The sequence below is a fragment of the Muscardinus avellanarius genome (assembly GCF_963383645.1).
Source record: "Muscardinus avellanarius genome assembly, chromosome: 5".
Taxonomy (NCBI): Eukaryota; Metazoa; Chordata; class Mammalia; order Rodentia; family Gliridae; genus Muscardinus; species Muscardinus avellanarius.
Genome location: NC_137790.1, coordinates 123,701,168 through 123,726,305, shown reverse-complemented (window position 1 = coordinate 123,726,305; position 25,138 = coordinate 123,701,168). Strand labels below are relative to the sequence as shown.

The window sequence follows — 25,138 nt, the reverse complement described above, 5'->3', positions numbered from 1 at the left end:
GAGTAAGGGGAGTGGCATAAACTCATTGACATTTTTGAAAGATCACCTTGTCTGCTTTGTGGAAAAGAAACATTGGGAGACGCAGGAAGAATAGCTAGAGTTTGTGGAAATCATTCAGACATGTATAAGAGTAGCTTGTGTGCCTCAGAGGATACTATCAAGAGAGTGAAAGACAGCCTACATTAGAAAATATCTATGAATATATGATAAGAAATTAATATTCAGGCTTTATAAAGAATTCCTACAAATTAAAAAAAAACAATTGAAAAATGGGCAAAGGCCATTTTTCTGAAGGAGACGTAGAAATGACCAAATAAGCCAATGAAAACATGCTCACCACCACTAGTCATGAAGAAAATGCAAATGGAAGCCACAATATGACCTCACACGCATGAGGGTAGCTACTAATAAAAGGAAAAATGATAATGACAAGTGTTGATGAGGATGTGGAGAAACTGGAATGCTTGTACACTGCTAGGCAGCCTGTAAAATGGTGCAGCCATCATGGAAAGTATGGCAGTTCCTCAAATGATTAAACATAGAATCGCCATGCTATCCAGTAATTACACTGCTAGGTGGATACTGAGAAGAACTGAAGGCAAGGAAGAGTAGATGCCTGGTCACCAATGTTCAAAGCAGTATTGTTCACAAAAGCCCAAAGGGGCAAACAATCTGAATGCCTATTAACAGAGGAATAAATAAACAAAATGTTTTATACACCTACAATGGAATCTGATTTCAGTCTTAAAGAGGAATGAAATTCTCATACATGCTATAACATGGGTGAACTTTGAGGCCCTCTACAACTTAGTGAGACCCTGTTTCAAAATAAAGAATAAAAAATAAGGCTGGGGGTGTAGCTCGTAGGTAGAATGCCCCTGGATTCCATCCCCACTACCACAAAAAATATAATAATAATAATAATAATAATAATAATAATAATAGCTGAATCAGCTTTTCACGTTTTATGGAAGCAATTTTTTAATGGTACTGATGATTCAACACAGAGGTGTTCTACCTCTGACCTATATCCCCAGCCCTATTTTATTTATTTATTTATTTATTTATTTATTTATTTATTTATTTATTTATTCATCTTTTGTGGCGCCAGGGATTGGACCCAGGGGCATTCTATCACCAAGATATACCCCCAGCCCAAGTTTTTTTTATTCTTTATGGTGGTACTGGGGTTCCTGGAAGCCCTTCTACCTCTGGGCTACACTCCCAGACCTATTTTTTTATATTATTTTCATTTGGAAACAGGGTCTCCTAAGCCAGCGAGGCTGGCTTCAAACCTGCGCGATCCTCCTGTCTCCGCCTCCTAAGCGCGGGGATTACAAGCGTGCGCCATCATGCCTGGCGTTATTCTTTATTTGAGAACAGGGTCTCGCTAAGTTGTGGAGGGCCTCACTAAGTAGCTGAGGCTGGCTGAGAACCCAGATCCTACTGTCTCAGCCTCTCAGGTACTGGGATTACAAACCTGCGCTACCATGCCCGGCTTTACTTACTTATTATTTATTTATTTATTTATTTATTTATTTATTTTATTTATTTTTGAAACAGGGTCTTGTTAAATTGATGAAGACCTCACCAAGAAGCTGAGACTGGCCTCATGCCTCTCATCCTCCTGTCCCAGTCTCCCAAGTACTGGGATTACAGGCACATGCCACCACATCAGGATTGGGGGGAGGGATGTTTTAAAATAAGAGTCTCTGGAGGGGGGGAATTACCTTTCAGGATCTGTCAGGTGTTTTGAAGTGAACATGTCAATACCATAGGGCCCATAGTTCCAGATGACCGTCTCAGCAGCAATGTAGTAGTGTCTGACCTGTTTCCCCTGGATATCATCCCCTGGTGAGGGCTTGCCACATTCGTTCACCTGGAAAAAGGCCTGCAGGCCAGCTGAAATGACATAAAGGGGCATCAGTCATTGAAGCCGGCGTTTCTCTCTCTTATTGCCCTTTAAACACTGTGGGTGGGATGACAGACACATAGCTAAGAAATAAAGACAATTAAGTTAAGTTTTATTTACAATTCAAGTTTTGTTATGTTTTGTTTTGTTTGTTTGATTGTTTGTTTGGTGGTACGGGGTTCCTGGAAACCTTTCTACCTCTGGGCTACACTCCCAAACCTCTTTTATATTTTCTTATTTGGAAACAGGGTCTCTTAAGCCAGCGAGGCTGACTCCGAACCTGCGCGATCCTCCTGTCTCCTCCACGCCCTGCTTAAGTTGTTGTTTTTTTAATTTTTAATTTTTTATTTTTGGTGGTACTGGGGTTCCTGGAAGCCCGTCTATCTCTGGGCTACACTCCCAGACCTATTTTATTTTTGGAAGCAGGGTCTCCTAAGCCAGCGCGGCTGGCTTCGAACCTGCGCGATCCTCCTGTCTCTGCCTCTCAAGTGTGGGGATTACAAGTGTGCGCCACCACACCCGGCCAAGTTGTTGTTGTTTTTTTAAACATGCATATTTTTATGAGTTTCAACATAGAGAAGAGAAGTTGTGCACGTGTTTCCAAAATGTGGTGCCAGTTTCTGCGGGGCTTCACTTTGTAGTTCTTTCGAGGAGAGAAAAAGGAAACATTTAGCCAGGCATGGTGGCGAACACTTGTGATCCCAGCATTTGGGAGGTGGGGACAGGGTTCACGGACAGCCTCAGCTATTTAGTGAGGCCCTTTGCGACTCAGTGAGACCCAATTTCAAAATAAAGAATAAAAAATAGGGCTGGGGGTGTAGCTCAGAGTTGAATGCCCCTGGTTCCATCCCCAGTACCACCCCCCCCCCCAAAAAAAAAGAAAAAGAAAACATTTAGAGATAAGCAAAGAAGGGGGCCTCTGACATAGTTTAAGAGCAGGATGAGGTAGAGACGGAGGAAGGGAATGAGCAGGGAATATTGTTTTCTCATACTAAATGACCCTGTACCAGGTGTGCTGGGCCTTCTCAGACCCAGCTCATATTTGATCAATGCCATTACAGCTGCGAGTCAAGGTAACAAAGACCTACATTAGATCTAATTTCCTCAGGAGATCAATATCACAAATATTTTTCAGGAGCAAGGAGTACTTTTATCACCTTACACTAAAAAGACAGAGGAAGGATTTATTAAGTAAGGCGAGGAATAGCCAGACACAGATAAAGGGCAAAGCTGGTTATGATTGATACAAACAAGTGAAAAAAACCAGACTACTTTTCAGCATGAAATGAAAATCTGGCTTTTATAATACTGTTTGTTTTACAAAGCTAAGAAACTACATATAATACTTTGAGGGCATGGACAATTATTCTTTTCCAGAAATTAATATATTGGAGAGCTCATTATTTTTAGCCTTTTTATTACATTTTGATACATACCAGTAGGGGAATAAAACAAAGATCGCAGTTCAAAGCTCAGATTCTTCCAGTTGTATTTAGCTTTTAGATTGTGATTCCCCATGATGACCCCATTGAGGAAGGAGATAGAAAGGAAATAGGCAGATAGGGAAAAGGCCTTGGTAGAAAAAGTTAATTTCCTGAGTTTCCTGAGGGGTGACAAATGCCTGAAACTCCAAAGACTCAGAGATAGGAAGGCCAGAGCTTCACAAAGCCATCTGTTTACTAATCAACAAATCCAGGAGCCAGCACAGAGCAAGTCGGACACTCCTACTGAATGAAAGGAGACCCTTCAAAGGACTTGCAAATACCCTATGCAAATTATCCTTGGAATCCCAAGTCACCCTAACCAAAAACGGACTTGCAAGCTGTCAGGCCTTGGCCAGTCCAATGGCAAAGGGGGGGACTTTCCCGCTTGGGACCCCCTCCCCTTTTGGGGAGCTGTTCTCTCTCTCTTGCAGGTGGTGTTGACCCTGAGAGAAGGCAGAGTGCATCTGAGGGCACATGGCTTGGGTGACTCTCGAGTAGTGACCTGAAGGCCTCTGCTGGACATCATGGCTGACCAGGCCCCTAGGGATGACCTGCACCTCTTTTCTGGCAGATCGCGTGGACTCTGGGAGAAAATAGTTTGCAACTGATGGGCACTTGGCTCTACTAAACCCCTGTTTCACCATTAGTACAGCAGCTGTGTTATTAGGCTGGTCACTCATAAGGAGTAAGGTTGTCTTACCTTTGAGATGGTTGAGATTCTGACAGCTCAGCATCCATTCTCCGGGGCTCTGAGCATCCATGACAGCATCAAATAAGGTAGCAGGAAAGAGATGGACAGTGTCCATACGGTAGTTCTTGTTGGTCAGCGTTTGCCCATGGAAGGAAATTGCATGCACGTCAATTTCATTTCCCATACCAAAGAGATACCATCTCACTCTGTCCTCTGCACACATGGAGAGTCCTGGGAGACTTCCAAAGGTGTATCCGTTCACAGCTGAAAGTCAAGGGCAGAGTTTGTGACACAGATTTGGGAGCCTGCAATAGTGATCACTATCTCTATAGAAACAAAACCAGTTTGAGGAAAATACCCGTCAGCTGTTCAGTTATTCCCCTCCTGTTCCCACAGTAGACATCTGTTAAATGATCACAGATCTTCCTCCATTTGGACCTAAATGCAGGCTGAGAATTCTTCTCGATGCTATATCAGCAGGTGAGCACAACACTAAAGATGAAAGTTTTTAGCTCTCCTTGTTAAAAACTATACACATTGGTTGTATGTGTGTGTATGTTTGTAAATACAGAGGTATACATACATACAAAACATACACACATACAGAAAAAAGACTGATTATTTAGGAATCAGTCGGTTATTACGTATGTTTGCAAGGGTAGTATGGTTGATTTAAATTTTTTTATTTTGCTTTTCATCTGAACGTTTATAATTTTCTACTATGATTTTCTTTCACAATAGGAAAACAAGAAAATCTTTTCTTTTTTTTTTTTTTTTTTTTTTTAGTATTGGGGATGGAACCCAAGGCAATCTACCTCCAACCTGCACACCCAGCCCTATTTTTTTTTCACTTTTTGCCTCATTTTTATTAAAAATTTAAACATACAGACAAGTTTAAGGGATGACCAATATTCATCATAAAGGTTCAACAACAGCTAATGTTTAACTTGACTTCTGAAACTTTAAAACTTCTGCATGCACCTAACAAGGGCACTATCCTATACAATCCCAACACTACCATCACCTCTATGCACATTGAACATACCACACTAATTCCTAGCTTCACATCTCCCCCAACAGCCCCCAGACGCCTTCTGGAACTTTTATCTTTTCTGAACTGGAAGCCACTGAAGGACTGCACACTGCATCTGGACAGCTTTAGCATCTTAGCCTAGAGGAGTCCACTTTTGTTTTTATTAGAGGCTTTTGTAGGAGTCCAATTCAGTTTTCCTGTACGCCTCCAACTCTGCAGTTAAGCTTGACCCCTTCTCGAGAGGAAGACGAGTCTAGACAGACTTGGGTTTTTATTCTTTATTTTGAAACAGGGCCTCACTGAATTTCAAAGGGCCTCACTAAGTAGCTAAGGCTGGCTTCAAACTGCAATCCTCCTGTCTCAGCCTTCCAAATGCTGGGATTACAAGCATATGACACCACACCCTGCTTGGAAAGCTATTTTTTTTTTTTTTTAAGGTTGTAAGGCAATATTGGAAAAGATCTGAAAGAGGAGAAGAAAGAATGCTTGGGAAAGACAGCCAAGTACCAACGACCACAGCTACATGGACCTAAAATTTAAAAGCAGTATGACCTGAGACTCGTGGAAGAAACATGGGGTTACCATTCAAACTCGGTGGTTCTAGAAAAGGACTATGGATATACCTGATTTGGTACCAAAATAAATCTATCCAGAATAGAAATCTGAGTATCTTTTGCTAAAATCTATTTTTGTTATGACCCAACAGAGGCAAGATTAAAGTATGGAAAGGAGACCCTCCAGTCAGATATAAGTAACAGTCAGAAACAAACAATTTCCTTTCTTAGTTTATTTTTCTACTTTGGTAGTATAGTTATTTTGTTTGTTTTCACAATTTGTGAGTAAAGAGTGTTTTTAGTGTGTGTGTGTGTGTGTGTGTGTGTGTGTGTGTGTGTGTGTTACTGGGGATTGAACCTAACGGCATTCTACCTCAGAGCTACATCCCCCAGCCCCATTTTTTTATTCTTTATTTTTTGAAATAGGGTCTCACTAAGTTGTAAAGAACCTCATTAAGTAGTTGAGGCTTGGCTGGCAGGAACCTGCAATCCTTCTGTCTAAGCTTCTTAAGTACTGAGATTGCAAATGAGAACCACCACACCTGGCTGAGTAAAGATTATTTTGAAGAAGTTAACCACCAACAAACAAAAATCTATACTTACTGGTCTAATTAATTTAAAGTCTTTGATTTCTTAGGCAAATTCGGAGGAATAGATATTTTCCCTCAGAATTTAGATTCTAAGTTCATTATTTTGTGTCTGAGAATGAAAAAAAAGCCTAGGAGGGGTGTGGGGGCGCACGCCTGTGATCATAGTAAAAGGTTTCTGATAGAGGCCAAAAAATTACGAAGGAGGCAACCAGCCAGTGATCTGTTTTATTCAGTGCCCTTAGGGATGGGTCCTCCGGTCGTGGGGAAAGGGACCAGTCTCAATCGGCGGTCGGAGTCACCTGGTTCCAAGGTGGAAGTAGTTCTGTTTTAAGGCTGACATTTTGGGGGGTGGGATTAAGCGTGGGAACATCCGATTCTCTCAGACTCTCTGCCTCCAGGGTTCTGTCTCCTGCCTTTGCTGCGAGATCACATGGGGGAGGGAAGGGACCCAACTTATCACATAGTACTTGGGAGGCTGAGGCAGGAAGATCACAGGTTTGCAGTCAGCCTTAGCAATTTACAAAGGCCTTTCACAATTTAGTAAGACTTTGTTTCAAAATAAAGAATAAAAGCTGAGCATGGTGGCGCACGCTTGTAATCCCAGCATTCAGGAGGCTAAGAAGGGGGGAGGATCTTGGTTCACGGCCAGCCTCAGCTATTTAGTGAGGCCCTCCTCAATTTAGTGAGACCCTGTTTCAAAGTAAAGAATAAAAATTAGGGCTGGGGGTATAGCTCGGAGATAGAATGCCCCTGGGTTCCACCCTGAGACCCCCCCCCAAAAAAAAAAAAGAATAAAAATAGGACTGGAGCTGTAGCTCAGAGGCAAAATGCACCTGGGTACATTCCTCAGTAATACACAAACACACACACACACACACACACACACACACACACACACACTCCTAGTCTTTAAAATGTTTCTAAAAGATTTGAAACAAACTGAAATAGAGAAAAGAATGATCTAGAGTAGGGGGTGTGGTGAGGGCAATGTAGTATTCAAAAGTAATATTTTTTAGAACTAGTGGTTTGAACTTCTTATATATCCTTAGATACTTTACAATATAAGTATAATTTTAAGCATTTAGCTTAATAATCTTAATTGGCTGCCTCAAGTGATTTCTGGAATAAGTTTGGAGGCTAAATGAATATATAAATATAACACGCATATGCATTAATCTATAATTGATGACATTGTATCCTTATGAATTTGTGAACAAATTTGGTGTATATAGCTGTACCTGGCTTAGCATTTTAATTGTGACCTGTTTAGATGGGTAAAAATGCTTTGTTATCAGGACCCCAGGCTAGAACTACACTCAGCAGTGATTCATGCAAGGAAATAAACTTGGCAGAATTAATTAAGAAGAGAAAGCAGAGTTGACCCATCTCGGGCAGTCTTACAGTACATCCTGTTACTCTCCTTGAAGTCTTTATCATCTCTGTTGACTTTCTGAGGTTCCCAGCAGAAGGCTTTAATGTTGTCTTCCAGGTACCAGCTGAGATTTTCATCCACCACAGAAAACATTAATATAAACTCTCGGTCGATATTTACTTCTTTTTCATAATGGAGAGAATCTGAAGTGAAAATTTCTAGCTTAGTAGATTGAACTTTTTTTTAGCATGTGTTTAAACTTCTGTTTCCAGGTAATGATTTGTCATTTTAAAAAGAAGTTTAGTATTTGCTGAGCATGGTGGTGCACACTTGTAATCCCGGTACTTGGGAAGCTGAGACAGGAGGATGGCAGGTTCAAGGACAGCCTCAGCAACTTAGTGAAATCCTCAGAAACTTAGTAAGACTCTGTTTCAAAATAAAAATAAAATAGAGCTGAGGGTATGGCTTAGAGGTAGAATGTCCCTGGGTTCATTCTCCAGCACCAAAAAAAAAAAGTTTAGTATTTATTTTCCTAATAAGCCACAAATCTAGACCAGTCACTTCTAGTTTACAGATGTGGAAACAGAGAACCTTAAAATCAGGATACTTTGAGACACTCAGCTATGTGCATCTCCACTGACCACATAACTATTAAATCCTTTTTTGGTGAATGGGAAGGTTGGAATTCAGTGTTGTATCAATATCTTCTGGTGCTTATAGCCAGAAGCTGAGACAAAGCTTTGCAGGTACCTATTGTTCAAGTAAGCATTGCACTTCAAGCCCTTGAGCTGGGTTACCTTGTTCATGATGTTAACAATAAATGCTATCATATTATATTTACCAACACATTATGGACTTATCACCAAAGAGAACCACTGAGGGAGTCCCCTGTGGTAAAGTCACAAGTCTCCATAGGACGAGATTGTTGGGTGTTAGATACAGCAAAACCATCCCCAAGAAGACTTGGCCTCTGGCAGCTCAGCTTCCATACAAAGGCTCCTTCTCTTCTGTCTCCACCTCCTGGGCCTGCCTTCCTCTCTCCTTCATATTTTCTAGACTCACCACCTTTCCCTTAGCTACTCAACCTCAACCCAGAAGACTTGAGTTATACTTTAAAAGTAAAGCAATTTGCAATGGTACAAGCCTGTAATCCCAATACTTGGGAGGTCGAGATAGGAGGATCTCAGGTTCAAGGACAGCCTCAGCAATTTAGTGAGACTCTCAGAAAACTAGTGAAACCCTGTTTTCAAACAAAAAGTAAAAAGGGCTGAGTGTGTAGCTTAGAGGTAGAATGCCTTCAGGTTCAATCTCTGGTATCACACACAAAAAATCCATCCATCCATTTATCCATCCATCCATCCATCCATCCATCCATCCATCTAACCATCCATCCATCCATCTGTCCGTCTGTCCATCCATCCATCCATCCATCCATCCATCCATCCAACCATCCATAAACTGCACTGTTCCTATCTTTGGCCATATATTGTGAGCAATGAGAAAATGTACCTTTTTTGCAGATTATTAAAGGTCCGATCAGTCCTGAGGCAATATCTTTTGGAGCGTCAATGTGGGAATGGTAAATCCTTGTCACACAATTGCTGTCTCCCTCACCAGGTCCCTGTTCTTTGTCGACATACAGTATGTAGGTGTACTGCTCTCTGGGAAGCACTTTGTCATCTGCTTTTTGATATTTGGTGCTATTGTCAGGATAGGCGGCCCCTAGAAACAGAAATACAAAGTGAATTGTTTGAACTTAACTAAGGGAATAGGCAGTACGTTAGTTGTTAGTTCATTTAGCAAACATTCAGTATCTAGTAAGTGCCACCTGGAAGATGCAGGGTGTTTTACTTGAACACAGAGATACGAGAGGCTCTCTAAGCTTTGTGGGAGTTTTTATTACTTTTTAATATTTGACCGAGTCTTCAGGGAATGATAATAGATGCGTCAGGAGGAAAGTGACTTTCAGTTTGTAATTTTAAGCACAATTTTGCATTGGGGTCATAGTATGGAAGTTTTGCAAAATGACTACCCTCTCCCATAATTCCAAGCTTCTTATATGATACCAGATTTTTGCCTGTGAAGTAACCATAGAACTTCAGAAATGTTTAGTCTTCATTTTGGAAATGATCAAACATGCAAGACTTGAGATGAACCTCCATGTATCTCCAAAAATGGATGAAACTCCAATGTACCCATCAACCCAACTTTAACAATGACCAACTCTAAGTCAGTCTTGTTTCATCTGTAATCCTGCTCCCTCTTATCCCAGCAATATCACATTAAAGCAAAACTCAGAAATCCTATTTCACTCATAAGTAAGGCTTGACTATGTATCTTTAAAAGATAAGAACTGGCCGAGCATGGTGGCACATGTCTGTAATCCCAATTCTTGGAAGGCTGAGTGAGACCGGAGGAGCACAGGTTGGAGGCCAGCCTTGGCAATTTAGTGAAACCCTCAGCAACTTATCGAGACCCTGGTTTGTTTGTTTATTTTTGCAGTACTGGGGAAGGAACCCAGGGGCATTTTACCTCCAAGCTACACCCCAGCCCTATTTTTTATTCTTTATTTTGAAACAGGGTCTCACTGAGTTGCAGAGGACATCACTACGTAGCTGAGACTGGCCAAGAACCGCAACCCTCCCATCTAAGCCTCCCAAATGCTGGGATTTTACAAGCATGCCCTACCATGTCTGGCGAGACCCTGTTTCAAAATAAAAAAAATAAAAAGAGCTAGGGGTGTAGATCAGAGGTAGAATGCCCTTGGGTTCAACCACCAGTACCAAAAATAAATAAGTAAGTAAGTAAGTAAATAAATAAATAAATAAATAAATAAAAGAATTGGTGTTTTTTTTTTGGAGGGAGGGTGATTATTTAACAGAACCATAATATCATTATCATACTTTAAAAATGAATGCACCAAATGATGCATGTATGTATTTATGTTTCACTTTGAATCTGACTATGATGTGTAATTACAGTATATCACTAAAAGTATCAAAAGAGAAATGCTAAGTCCTTAATGTGCCATGAAATTGTTAAAAAAAAATAAAAAGGGTGGCAGTCACTTATGCTATTAATATGATTGTTAGGATCAGAAAAATAAGTCAAAAGAAAACAAAGCAAGCCAGGCGTGGTGGCTCACGCTTGTAATCCCAGCGCTTGGGAGGCTGAGACAGGAGGATAGCACAGGTTCAAAGCCAGCCTCAGCAATTTAGTGAGACCCTGTTCCTGTTTCCAAATAAAGTATAAAATAGATCTGAGAGTATAGCCCGGAGGTAGAAAAGCCCCTGGGTTTCACCCCCAGTAACACACACACAAAAAAAACAAGAAAAGAAAACAGCAAAAAAATAAGATGTACTTCTGTAATTCCAGCTACTCTGGAGACTGAGGCAGGAGAATCACAAGTTTGAAACTGGGCTGGGAAACCTAGACATTTTCTCAAGATAATAGTAAAAAGGAGAGCTGGCTGTGGTGGCACACGCTTGTAATCTCAGCATTTGGGAGGCTGAGACCGGAGGATCGCGGATCTCGGGCAGCCTCAGCTACTTAGTGAGGCCCTTTGCAACTCAGTGAGACCCTGTTTCAAAATAAAGAATAAAAAATAGGCCTCGAGGTGTTTCTCAGAGGTAGAATGCCCCTGGGTTCCATCCCTAGCATAAATAATAATAATAATAATAATAATAATAATAATAATGATGATGATGATGATGATGGGACTGAGGATGGAGATGTGCTCTGTGGTGGAGTGTTGTTCAGCATTCAGGACCCTGAGTTCTATTCCCAGCACTGCCAAAACAAACAAATAAATAATAACAAAAGAGAGTGAACAAGCATGGTGGAGCATGTAAGAGATAGTTTAAACATTCTCCCTCTAAAATAATAAACAAAGACTAATAATCAGATCTAATCTTGCAGTCATTTTCAGGGTTGATCCTTATAATTCCAGTCAACTGTCGCAGGACCTTGGTTTTTGCTTATGATAATAGCTGGCATTAAGTTATTCCTGTGCATTATCATGGTCTCTATTTTATAGACAAGGAAACTAAAGTGGAGGCTATTTAGGTAACTTGCCCCAACCCCTCGGCTATTCAAAGACAAGCGTGGGACTCAATCACAATCTATTAATTTCAAAGTCCTTGCTCTTAACCACAACACAGCCTCACCTCTTTTCACATCTTTATAAAGTACACGTTGAGCAGCCCAATTCCAACACTTAAAATCCAAAGTATTCCAAAATCTGAAGCAACTTGACAACCAACATAATTCCACAAGAGGAAAATTCTGCCCCACAAAACTTTGTTTCATGCACAAAATTACTAAAAATATGTAAAACTATCTTTAGGCTATCCACAGTAAGTATATATAAAACGTAAATGAACCTCATGTCCAGCCTTGGGTCCTATCCCCAAGATATCTCATTATATATATATGAAGATAATTCCAAAAATGGAAAAAATGGAAACTCGGAATACTTCTGGTCCCAGGCATTTTGAATAAATATACATACTCATCCTGTACTAAGAATGAGGCTACTGGCACCAAACCTTAACAGTGTTCTTAAGGCCCTGCGGCATTCTTACGGCTGCCCCGCCCTGTGTTCAAATGAGCTTTCAGCTAATTGTGTCTCCAGTGTGACTCTGAGGTGACCCAGCCACATGTACTGTTTGGCTGAGGATGAGACTCCTCCTGCTACCTTAGGCGGGACAGAGTTTATCCAGACTTAGAGAGTAGTTATAATATTTGGTCTCATGTAGGAAATGCAGAGATGAGACCATCCACATCCTGAGTCCTTCTTTCTCTCCTTCCTCTAGAGTTTTGCCTCTTCTGCGCTTTAAGACACACTGTCCATTTCACTTATTCTAGGTTTTTATCTGGAAAGGACTTGGGTGTCGAGAGGAAGCCTTTGAGCCCAGGTAGAAATCTATGACATTTACATTCTACATAATCAGGCACAACCAGGACAAACACACAGTCTTAGGGTGAACCAGAATGCCTAATAATAAAATAGTTTAGAGCTAAATGAACTAGTTAGAGGTCTTCTGTAGGACAAAAGTCCACAATCTTAGGCTAGTTTTCCTGTTACATGGTGGCACATGCTTGTAATTCCAGCATTTGGGAGGCCAAGACAGGAGGATCGTGGTTTACAGACAGCCTCAGCTACTACTTAGTGAGGCCCTTTGCAACTCAGTGAGACTCTGTTTCAAAATAAAAAGAATAAAAAATAGGGCTGGGGGTGTAGCTCAGAGGTAGAGTGCCCCTGGGTTTCATTCCCAGTACCCAAAAAAGAAGGAGGAGGAGAAGGAGAAGGAGAAGGTGACGGAGAAGGAGAAGAACTTCCAGGTAACACAGGCAGGAGTTAAGTTAAACTTACCCTCATAAACCTTATGATAAAGTGTTCCATGTGCATGAAAAGTGTAGGGCCTGGAGGCATAGTTTTTTAAGTGTACATGCACTACATCTCCAACCTCAGCTTTGATAATAGGGCCCAAAAACCCTAGCCAGGCTGGCTTTTTTACAGGGATTAGGAAGTTCTCGTTTGCATACTGAACATAGATGGCTTTCTTGTATACTCTTCCAATTCTATCTCGGCCACCTTGAAGATAGAATTTGGATTGTTCTCTGCAAAAGAAAAGAAGATAACTTAAGCAGAAGCCATGATTTCTGGGGATAACATTATAATTAGAGAGAAATTAATAACCACATTATATTACATATTTGCCTGTGGTAGAGAAGCAGAGAGCTGGCTGTTAGCCCTGTGAGGAGGAGGATGATGATGATGATGATGATGAGTATGATGATGATGATGTAAGGTGTTTCACATAAGATATATAGCAGATGCCCTCACCATCTGAGGGCATCACAAACAAAACAAAACAAAACAAAAACAAAAACAGAGCATTCTACCAGAGCAATTTCCCCCAAGATTTTCATTCATATAGATACAGAGGGGCCTTAAGAAATAGAATACAAAATTAACATGAGCTATTAAAAGAAAGTAGTCAACTAAGGTATTTTTTCACTTTGGAATAGCTCTTAGTTTGGGTGAATTCGCTCGAATCACCCCCCAACCCTCCAACCCCCACCGTGCCATTTTGAATGCCATGGGCTTTAACTGTCCTCTGTATTTCTATCTTTTTAATAAACTTCTTTAAAAAAATAAAAGAATAGCTCTTAGCTACAGGAGAAACTTGAGTTTATAAGCAAAAATACCTGGATATTTGAGACTTCAAGGCTTCTGTGTAATATATATACACATATATGTTTTGACATATTTATATGCTTTATATATATAACATTTTCCCTATAAAGTAAAATTAGTGAAACTAGATTGGCTAATTTTTTAATTTCTTTTAGCATCCCTAAATCAAGGCCGGAATACACGTGTGGGTTTTAAGATCACCTTTGGGTTTACATTTGCCCTGTCATTTTTAGTCCTGCTTTGCTGCAGATACTTAATCTTGGGTGTTTATATCCTGATCGGTGCTGAGTAATCATTGCTTAACACTTTCCTGAATATGTCAGCATGATAAATAGTAACTGGGGGAAGAAGAAAAGAAAGAAACTGGTACTCAAACTGGAACCGGTTCTCAGGTTGTTGACTGCGCTGAAGGTTCTGGATCTTCCATTGGGCTCTATTGTGGGTTGGGCCGTGTGGCCATTTAGAAAGGAAGGCCCTCCATAAGCCAGGCCTCTTCCACAAACGACTCACATTTGGGCTGATGATATGAGTGTGTGCGTGTGCATGTGCGTGTGTGTACATGCGTGTGCGTGTGCATGTGCGTGTGTGTACATGCGTGTGTGTGTGCGTGTGCGTACGTGTGCGTGAGTGTGCGCACATGCGTGCATGTGCATGCGTGTGCGTGTGTGTGTGTGTGTGTGTGTGTGTGTGCGCGTGCCTGTGTGTGTCCTGCTCTCCTGCTTTTACCTCAACAATTTCTGACACATTTTCCACTCAACACTTGTGGGGCCCAAAAACCTGATTGAAGAATAAACTGTTGTGTTTCTTCAGTTGTAAACTCATTGGAAAGAGTGAAATATATTTTCCCTTCCTCAAAACAAAATCAGGCCTTGGCTTATCCCAGATCTCTGGACTTGGGTTGCTGCAGAAGTTAATGATCTCATTTTTTCAAATATCTAGGGCTCTTGCACAATGCTTTTTAAAGTTTTTGTTTGTTTGTTTGCTTTGGTACTGGGGGTTGAACCCAGGGGCATTTGAGCTACACCCCCCAACCCTCTTTATTTTTTATTTTGAAACAGGGTCTCACAAAATTGCCGAGAGTCTTGCTAAGTTGTTGAGGTTGGCCTTGAACTTGGTCCTCCTGTCTCAGCCTAACTACAGAGATTCCACATGTGTGCCACCACACCTGTTTCCTGAGTTTAAAGGTGCATAGATATCTACGTAGGCTTTGATGAAATGAGCCCAGCTCCTTGATTCTGGTTCTGTGTTCAGGGGCAGGGCCCAGGCAGCTGAATCTATTAACCAGCTCGCTGGTGCATTCTGAGGCAAGTGGCTGGGAAGACTCCTGGGTAACCTGAGCAGGAAAGCCGCTGAGGCTGCAGGTGAAGAGAGCAGCCCAGTCCCAGAGGCAGGGTGAGGGCCTGAGACAGAGTTCTCTTTCCAGGCCATACCCTGCCCAGTTGCTGCTGGTGACTGCGCAGATAAAGCCTGGTGCTGTGGTCTGGGAGCAGGGCCACTTGGCAATGATCCTGGGGCTGAGTTTGGGCAGAGGGAACAACTGTTGGTCATGACAGAGCCATCTTCCTCCAGATTGCCCACGATGAGCATCTTCTACTTGCTGCCATATGATGACAACCCAACTCTCCTGGACTGTATCACCTCCAGGGTTTCCAAAGGAGTAAGAATCGTTTACTCGAAAATAACCCAAGAAGGGTATGGTGGCGTACACCTGTAATCCTAGCACTTGGGAGGCTGAGACAGGATGATCACAGGTTTGAGGGCAGCCTCAGCAACTTAGTGAGACTCTGTTCCCAGATAAAAAGTAAAATAGGGCTTGGAGGGTAGGTGAGGGGTAGAATGCCCCTGGGTTCAACCCCAGTGAACAACAAAAAGAGAGAGAGAGAGAGAAGAGAGAGAGAAGAGAGAAGAGAGAAGAGAGAAGAGAAGAGAGAAGAGAGAAGAGAGAGAGAGAGAGAGAGAGAGAGAGAGAGAGAGAGAGAGAGAGAGAGAAAGGAAGGGGGAGAGAGAAAGGAGGAGAGGGAGGGGGAGAGAAGAGAGAAGAGAGAAGAGAGAAGAGAGAAGAAGAAGAAGAAGAAGAAGAAGAAGAAGAAGAAGAAGAAGAAGAGGAGGAGGAGGAGGAGGAGGAGGAGGAGGAGGAGGAGGAGGAGGAGGAGGAGGAGGAGGAAAAGAATCTAGCTGGTGTTTCCCTGTCCCTCCAAATCCATCTGTCTGCCAAACTGGAGTTTAGAAAAATAAAGTACTACTTTTTTGTATCAATTGTGGAAAAGCAAAATCATGGATATGCCCTCATTTCTCTCATTTGTTTTCATCTTCTAATTTTTCGCTGTACTTTCCCATGATGTCAGAAAAAGAGAAAAAATTAGAGATGGCTCAGGACATGCAAAGTCATGAAAAAGAGCAAAATACAGGTGCAAACTATGGCCAAACCCACAAAATGATTTTGCATAGGAGGATTCTCAATAAATAGATGCTTTCCCCCCCCCCTTGTGGTGGTGAGGATCAAACTCGGGGCCTTGGGTATACTAAGAAGGCATTCTACCACAGAGCTACACCCCAGCCCACAAAGAGATGTTCAATCCACAATAAAATTGTGAAATGTGGAAGATTCCTGAGACTAAAGGCAGAGGTTCAACCCAGTCCAATCTGCTGAGGGCAACAGAGCGTGACTTCATTCCAACTGAATCAAACTCCATGCGTGTATACACCACATCTCCTGTATCCATTCATCTGTTGATGGACACCGAGCACTGTATGCACAGCAGAGTTTTACTCAGCCTTAAAGGGGAATAAAATTATGTCATTCACAGGAAAATGGATGGGACTGGAGAACCTCATGCTGAGATCAGCCAGACTCAAGAAATCAAGGGCCACATGTTTTCTCTCCTGTATGAAAGCTAGAGGGAAAGGAGCGAAGAAAAGAAACATCATGAAAATGGAGAAAGAGGTGGTGGGGCATGCTTGTGATCCCAGCACTTGGGAGGCTGAGACAGGAGGATTGTGGTTCAAGGCCAGCTTCAGCTACTTAGTGAGGCCCTTTGCAACTCAGTGAGACCCTGTTTCAAAATAAATAATAAAAAATAGGGCAGGGGTGTAGTTCGAAGGGAGAATGACCCTGAGTTTCATTTCCAGTATTGAGGGGGGAAAAAAAGAAGAAAATGGAGAAAGAGACAGAGGAGGAGAGTAGTGGGAAGGGATTAGGAAAGAAGGAAGGAGAGGGAAAAGGGAGGTTTGGGAAGGAAACATCAAATAATGTCATATGCCTAGATGAATATCTCACTATGAATCTCACAATCATGTGTGGGGAGGGAAGAGATGGGGCAAGGTGTGGGAAAGGAAATAGATCAAGAGACATCGTGTGCGTGCATGATCACTATGAATCTCGGTATGATGAATAGTTACGATGCACTAACAATTTTTTTAAAAAAAAAATAAAAGAGTACAGCTTCAGTTAAACACACAGCCCTCGCTGCAAAGCCCACAAGGTAGAGGCAGGACTCCTTTCTGGTCCCACCAGAAGATCTCTGAGCCGATCTGTCTCAGGCAGGCCTGTCTAAGCCCCAGGGTAAGTTTTCTTTAGCGTCTGGACACCCTTTTATTTCTAACAGACTGGTCTGATAATATATAGCAGAGATTCAAATCTGTGCACTCCTGCCCCCCCGTTGATAAGACATCTTACCTAGGCCAAAGCTTAATAATAGCCCTTAAATTATTAAGTTATTATTTTAATAAAGTGTGTGTGTGTGTGTGTGTGTGTGTGTGTGTGTGTGTGTGTTCAGAATGTGACTCTAAGTCACTTAGGAATATCGTCACATCCCTCTTCAGTTAACTCTAGCAGGTTTTGTCAAAATATTTTCACGGCACTGAAATTTTCCTGTATTATTCATTTCCTAAAACAGGAGGGGCATTGCCTAAGATTGGTGACTCATTTTTTTTTTCTACACAAAGAATTTTTTGAGGGGAAAGAGATTTGTGAAAATTACTTTAAAATGATTGACCTCAGCCGGGCGTGGTGGCACATGTTTGTAATCCCAGCATTTGGGAGGCTGAGATAGGACGATCGCAGTTCTTGGACACAGCTTCAGCTATTACTTAGTGAGGCCCTTTGCAACTCAGTGAGACCCTGTTTCAAAATAAAGAATGAAAAAATAGGGCCGGGGGCGGGGGGGTTTAACTCAGAGGTAGAATGCCCCTGGTTTCCATCCCTAGTACCGCAAAAAAAAAAAAAAAAAAAAAGATTGACCTGGAACTATACTATAGCTAGAATTTTTAACATTTGGAATTCCTTTTATAATGCATGGCAATATGCAAACCCATTTTTTTTCTGTCTTTCCTTTTTATTGTGAAAAATCTCCCTGAACCCAGTTGGGAAATATTTCACATCATGTGGTACTCTGGGTGAGGTCTATTTGCTTGTGATCTGTCTGCAAAGGCCTGTCGAAGGTCATTAGGGGATGTCTATTTAATTTCAAGAGCACACAAGGGTCAGTTCCTGGAAGCCAGCAGGAAGTTTGCCAGTCAGATAATTCAGCCAAAAGAACCTATTATAGTTGGTCCTTGAACCAAACAACGAATTCACATTTAATTGTAATTCTTCCTGTTGACAAATGTATTATGTTCCTTTTTACCCCTTCCAGTAAAAATAGGGTCTCACTGAGTTGCTGAGACTGACGTCAAACTTGAGATCCCCCTGTCTCAGCCTCCTAAGCACTGGGATTACAGGCATGTACCACCACGCTTGGCTCAACTCTTAAAATTTCTGTCACCCTCAAACAGTTGAGCTTTTCATAGCAGGGGATTATTTTTTATGTTATTTAAGTAAAACAATAATAATGCTATTCCTCCCATGAATTCAGAATTCACGGTCTTGATTGATTTAGACAGGGTTACCATAACGGTTATTATAGGTAAACAGTTTTTGGCTTTGGGGCTTCCTTGATTGAGACATAATACATTAGATTTTTATTGCTGCATAACAAATTCTCCTATAACATAACCTCCTGAAATAATGCCCACTTGTAACCTCAGTTCTGAGGCAGAGGTCTGGCACCACACAGTTGTGCTCTCTGTTGATAGTATCACAGAGCTGAAACCTCAGAGGGTGCTGGGCTGAGTCCTTGTCTGGGCCCTTGTGGAAAAATCCATTTCCTAGGTTATTCAGGAATAATAATTCCTGCCAAGAGGGAGAGCGCAGTTTTCTGAGATCATTGGGCTGAACCTCCTGTTTGTTTGTGGCTGCTGGGCGGGGGCCTGTCCCTCTTCCCGAAGGCCCTGCGTGTGTTCCAAGTGTCCCTCCTCATCAGCAACCCTATTTGGAATTTCCTGCAGGTCTCTTTGAATCTCTGACTTTCTGCTACCTAGAGGACTCTGCTTTAGATTAGGCCCACAAAGAGATGCAAATGAAAACAACCCTGAATTTTCATATACCCTCAATCAGAATGGCAATCACCAAGAAGTCTAACGACAATAAATGCTGGTGAGGATGTGGGGAAACAGGAATTATTCTGCGCTGTTGGTGAGATTGCAAATTAGTGTAGCCACTAAGGAGATCGGCATGGAGATTCCTCAGAAAATTGAGAATAAATCCAGTAAATGATCCAGCTATACCACTCCTGGGTATCTTTTTGAAGGGATTGAAATCAGAAAACCATAGTACTATATGCATATCCATGTTCATAGCAGCACAATTCACAGTAGCCAAATTATGGAATCGACCTGGGTGTCCTTCAACAGATGAATGGATTACAAAGTTATGGGAAATATACACACAATGGAATTCTACTAAGCTATAAAGAAGAACAAAATCATGTCATTTGCAGAAAAATGGATGAGCCTGGGAAACATTATGCTAGGTGAGATTAGCCAGTCACAGAATGTGAAGGGTCCTATGTTTTCTCCAATATTCAGAAGCCAGGGAGTAATTGGGACACCGGAGGAACTCCAGACAACGGAGAAGAAATCCCAGTAGCGCCAGGGAGGTGGTCTAGGGAGGGGGCGAGGATCAGTGAAGGAATCACTTCCATGGACCTTATTTACATATGTGAGAATCACTTCCATGGACCTTATTTACATATGTGAGAATACCAATGTCAACTCAATACCCTGTATGGGGAAGAAGGAGACGGGGGAGGAGCCAGGGAAGCCCACCAAGAGCTGTGTGCATGGATGTCACCATCACTGTGAACTACATTAGAGTGTGAGGTGCTTATAATGCACCAATAAAAATATTAAGTAAGTAAAAATAAAAATATTAAAATAGATTAGACCCACACAGACAGTCTCCTGGAGGAAGATCAACATAAATCAGAAGCCCCCGCCATATCTCACCGTGCTCACAGGGTCTGGAAATTTTCACGTAGAACGTCTTTGGGCGCCACTTTAGAAATGCTGCCTTCCACACACAGGGATCGTAAGGAGGGCAGGAGGTCACTAGAGACAACCCGGGGCCTACAGTGCAAATTTACACGAATTCCAGGTCCTAACCCACCTTGCTTTACCAGCACAGTGTGAATACAGCGCCTAATGGTCAACCTTCTCTTGGCTCTATTTTTGGGCGAAATGGAAATGTAGCAACAAATCATTGGCTTAGAGAGTCTGAAGTGTTATGATTATTTGGTTAGTTCTTCGTCAGAGGCTGTCTCCTATGAGGTGTTTGTACCGCACTAGCTACTGGTTAATATTTTTGAATTTGGCCACTTCAGAGAATGAGTCTCTTTGAGGAAACTTTCCAGATGGTTTTAGCTAAAATTGGTTCTTTTTTAAGAATAGTTTTAAAATTATTTTTGAAAGAGTGTTAAAATAATTAATCAGGAGGTCATCAGGCTGAGATGGACCACCGCCTCTGTTTCTAGTTAAGTAAACCCCAAAGCAATTTAACGTAAACTATAAAATAAAACTTCAGCCTAACTAATCAGAAATGGCCAGTGAACCTCTAACTAGGGATTTCTCACTTTAATCACATTTATTCTCTGAATCTTAACCTCCACGGACAATTTATAGAAGTCTCCTTTCTTGCACCCAACATCCCAGTGAACTCTTCTGGGTCTGATATCGCCTGACTCGTTGAATGAACGATGAACTTTTAAAAATGTTAATGTGTCAGCTGAGCCCGGTGGCATACGCTTGCCATCCCAGTACTTAGGAAGCTAAGACAGGAGGATCGCAGGCTCAAAGCCAGCCTCAGCAACTTAGCAAGACCTTGTTTCCAAATAAAAAATAAAATAGGACTAGGGGTATAGCTTGGCGGTAGAATGCCCCTGGTTTTAACCCTTAGCACTGTGCGCGCGCACACACACACATGACATTAGCATTGATCCCAGAGAGGTGACCTCTATTTTCCTAGCCAAATAAATAAAATCAAACAATCTAAACTTTTTTTCTTTTACTAGCCACCAATATTTTCAGTTTCACTCACCCTCCTAGGTTGGTTTAATCTATTGCCTGATTTGTTTTGCATCATGAATCTGTATACACAAGGAGCCAGGAGAAATGGTCCCAACATATCTGTAATGTCTTCTAGCTTCCTATATGTCTTTTACTTCTCTAGATCCACCCATATTTATTCAGTGTTGCCCATCCTCTGGGTTCTAGAGGCCGGCCAGTAGTCACAACAGTTGGGACTTCCTGCTGGCTCAGTTTGTACCCTCCTCTTCATGGTGCCAGACCTTCTGGGTCAGTAAGGCTGAAACCCAGCTCTCTATCTAGCACTCTTTCACATCTTACCCTCCAGCCTGTTTATTTCCATTTCTTTTTAGCCGTGATACAAGAAGGAGCGCCAGTCACACCAGGTGATGCCCATCATCTTTTACTGACCGTGCTGGAGGTGCTACCAATCTGAACAAAGGAAGGAGCAAACACTCCTCTCCCACAAAACACTCAGGGTGAGACCGGGCGTGGTGGCCCACGCTTGTAATCCCAACATTCGGAAGGCTGAGACAGGAGAATCGTGGTTCGCGGCCAGCCTCAGCTACTTAGTGAGGCCCTCTGCAACTCAGTGAGACTCTGTTTCAAAATTAAAAAATATAGGGCTGAGGGTGTAGCTCGGAGGTTGAATGCCCCTGAATTCCATCCCCAGTACTACAAAACGAAACGAAACAAAACACTCAGCATGAACTTTGGCGACGTTGCCAACAACCTAGCCCGTGCTCAGATGTAAGGGGCAAAGAATCACAGATTGCTTGCCTAGTAACCCCCAGAGTTTGCACAACTCCAGGCTGCTGTTGAAACCACAGGAGATCAGGGAGCAAGGGCAGAAAGCCGGCCAGTTTTCAATGGTGACACGCCCACTTTCCCTCTGAGGCTCCTTGAGCGTCCCTGTTAAGTAACGATGGGATAAATAAGCTCAAATTCATCATAAGCCTCTCCGGAACAGACAGGCCACCAGAGTGTGCCACCACGCCCGGCTTCTCACATGTTTTATACATGTATGATGTGCTGAGGACTCTGCCGGAGCTTTACGTATACCCACCCTTCAAACGACCCTGTGAGGTTTGCCAATTGTGCCCTTTTGTAGACAGGAGCTCAAATTAACCTCATCTATTCACTGTCTAGAATCACCCGGAAAATATTAGGAAGAATCATATTTATTAAAATTGTGTTTATTATCTAAAAATGATGTCCTGAAGGGTTTAAAAAATATATATATACACTTCATCTTTGCCACTGGTAACCAGTGAGTGGTGAAGGACAGGATGCTCAATGTCCAGAGGAAACAGAGGAGACTGACTAGGTCCCCAGCACCCACGAGGAAGGAGCAGCACAGCCCCCAAACTTAAAATATGATCCAAGAACACAGAGGAGACTGCTGAAGGCATCTTAAGCTTTGAGCCTACGTTTTGTAGCTTTTGTATTTAACCAATTAGAGAACTATTTAGGCTCAATGGCTTTCTTTTTTAAATTGGTAAATTATAAAGTAGACTCATAAACAGTAAAAATCGTGACTTACGTGTCAACCGAAATAAGCTCCTTTTCCTTCCAGCCAAAGGCATAGTTCCAATATGTCTCAATAATTCCAATGTAATAATGCTTCTCTTTTGCCCAGGATGCGGTGCTATATAAACACAGAAAAACGCCCAGCAACAGAAGCTTCATTTTACTCCCCCTGACCTGGTTGGAGTCTGAGAAGCAATGAGGTGAAATCAAAAGCAGACGGCTTTATAAATAAGGCTTTCTTCCTTTATTTGCTTGATTGGTACAGTCCAATGTTGCACAAGAGTAAATTGTTTTGTTATAACAAATAGCTTTTTTCCAATTCAGTTTGGTTCTCGTAAATCTAGAAAGAAAAAAAAAAAAATCAGGTCGTGGCTGCCAGGCTCTTCGGACTACAAAGTCAACAGTTATTGCTGGAGGCACCAGGGAGCGCATAACTCGGTGCCTTCTTCTGTTCGACTAGTAAATTCCAGGAGGGCAGAGAACATCTCTAAAAGCTCCTTTTGTTCCTTCCACAATATGACACAGTATGGGTGCCCTGCGCACCTCGAGCTCTTAATAAACCAGGGGAGATTATGTAAAATGAATCAGAACATGTAGCTTTTCAACACTTTGAAAAGCTCAGCAAGTCAGATGATTTGAATCTATCAGCTGATGGTCTATGAGGCACAGCAGTAATAGCATGTTAGAGTTCTGATGGCAGTTGAAGAAGGAAAAGAAAAGAAAAAAAAGCTTAGCAAAAACTTAGTTGTGAGTTTAAAGACATGAAATGGGATATGGTTAGTGTGCCAACGTTTAATAATAAACAAGAATTTCATTTTGAAGGATTTGCCTACTCTGGGAACTCTGAATGTGTCTGCGTAGAAAATTCACTAGGTCATTCTGCATCACTCTGGGGAAATTACTTAGCGGGGCATAACAGCAGGTGAAAGTTTCGAGTCAAAGAACTTAGGCAGAAGCTGAGAAGAGTGGTGTACGTGTATCGTTCCAGCTTCTTGGGAGGTTGAGGCAGAAGGAGCATTTGAGCCCATGAGTTCGAGACCAGCCTCATCGAAAAGAAAATGATAATAAGCAAAAGAATTAAAGAAGAAAAACAGAAAGAAGAAAAATCATCCATAAATAAACTTGTTTTCTAAGGCAAAGAAAAGTCGGTACACTAGCTTTATTAGCCTGGGATTTCTCTCTTTGATGTGGACATGAATTTTATGCTGGGAGACTTTTATTGAAACCTTGTGAGCTGGGTGTGGTGGCGCACACCTGCAATTCCAATACTTGGGAGGTTGAGACAGGAGATAGAAAGTTTGCAGCCAGCCTCAGCAACTTAGTGAGACTCTGTTTCAAAATAAAAAATAAAATAGCCTTGGGGGTGTATCTTGGTGGTAGAATGCCCCTGGTTTCAATCTCCAGTATCAACACACACACACACACACACACACACACACACACACACACACACACCTTGCCTTTACTGACAAGGCATTATCTAAATGTATAAAGTGGGGGTTTTAAGCTGAAGAAAATCCTAGTGACAACAGTTGAGATTTTGTGTTCATTTTTTTCTCTAGGATACCTTAAAGCATTGTGTAAGCTTTTGGTGAACTATGTTGGTAGATGAAAGTGTCCTGGTGTTTGAACAGTTCATCCATTTAGCAAATATTACTATTATTACTATTATTTGCAGTACTGGGGAGTGAACCCGGGGCCTTGGGCATACTAGGCAAGCATTCCACCCCTAACCCTAGCAAATATTATTGAATGAGCCTCACTATGTGCCTGGCTCTGTCTCAAGCACAGGAACAGTAGTGAGTAAAACTCTTACCCAATAGAGCTTACAGTCTACTGCGGAGAAACTGACAATAAACAAATAAAAAGAGAAATGTATACTATCACCAATCTAGGTGTCCATCAACAGATGAGCGGATTACAAAATCATGGGAAATACACACACTGGAATTCTACTCGGCAATAAAGAAAAATAAAATTACTACATTTGCAAGAAAATGGAAGGACCTGGAGAACATCGTGTTAAGTGAGATTAGCCAATCACAGGGAGCGAAGGGCCATATGTTTTCTTTAGCCTGTGCAGGAGACGGAGTAACTGGGATACAAGCGAGACTCCAGATGATGAGGAGAACCTCGGCAGGGCCAGGAAGGAGATGGAAGGGTAGGGGTGGAGGAAGACTGAGGCTCATTAGTAGAAACACTGCCATAGACTCTGTGTATACATGTGAATATATAACAACATCAATCTGAGTACTCTGTATTGGGAGGGAGGGAAGTGGGGAGGGGGCACCAAGAGGATGTACATGTATGTCACTGTCAACCTGATTCATGTTATGATGGGAGACTATAATGCTCCAATAAAAGCACACACA

At 41.9% G+C, this 25,138-nt stretch overlaps 1 protein-coding gene across 1 annotated transcript in view; it reads right to left on the bottom strand.

Annotated features, from left to right (window-relative positions):
- CP (ceruloplasmin) overlaps positions 1-22,925 on the bottom strand; it is a gene marked incomplete at both ends in the record, with an annotated part of 48,697 nt that extends 25,772 nt beyond the window's left edge. The window contains 6 exons of the mRNA XM_080696597.1: positions 1,731-1,902; positions 4,097-4,351; positions 7,666-7,839; positions 9,146-9,358; positions 13,011-13,258; positions 22,780-22,925. Of these exons, the coding sequence (XP_080552723.1) occupies positions 1,731-1,902; positions 4,097-4,351; positions 7,666-7,839; positions 9,146-9,358; positions 13,011-13,258; positions 22,780-22,925 (1,208 nt within the window). The remainder of the gene's footprint in view (positions 1-1,730; positions 1,903-4,096; positions 4,352-7,665; positions 7,840-9,145; positions 9,359-13,010; positions 13,259-22,779) is intronic.
- Between the last annotated feature and the right edge of the window lie 2,213 nt (positions 22,926-25,138).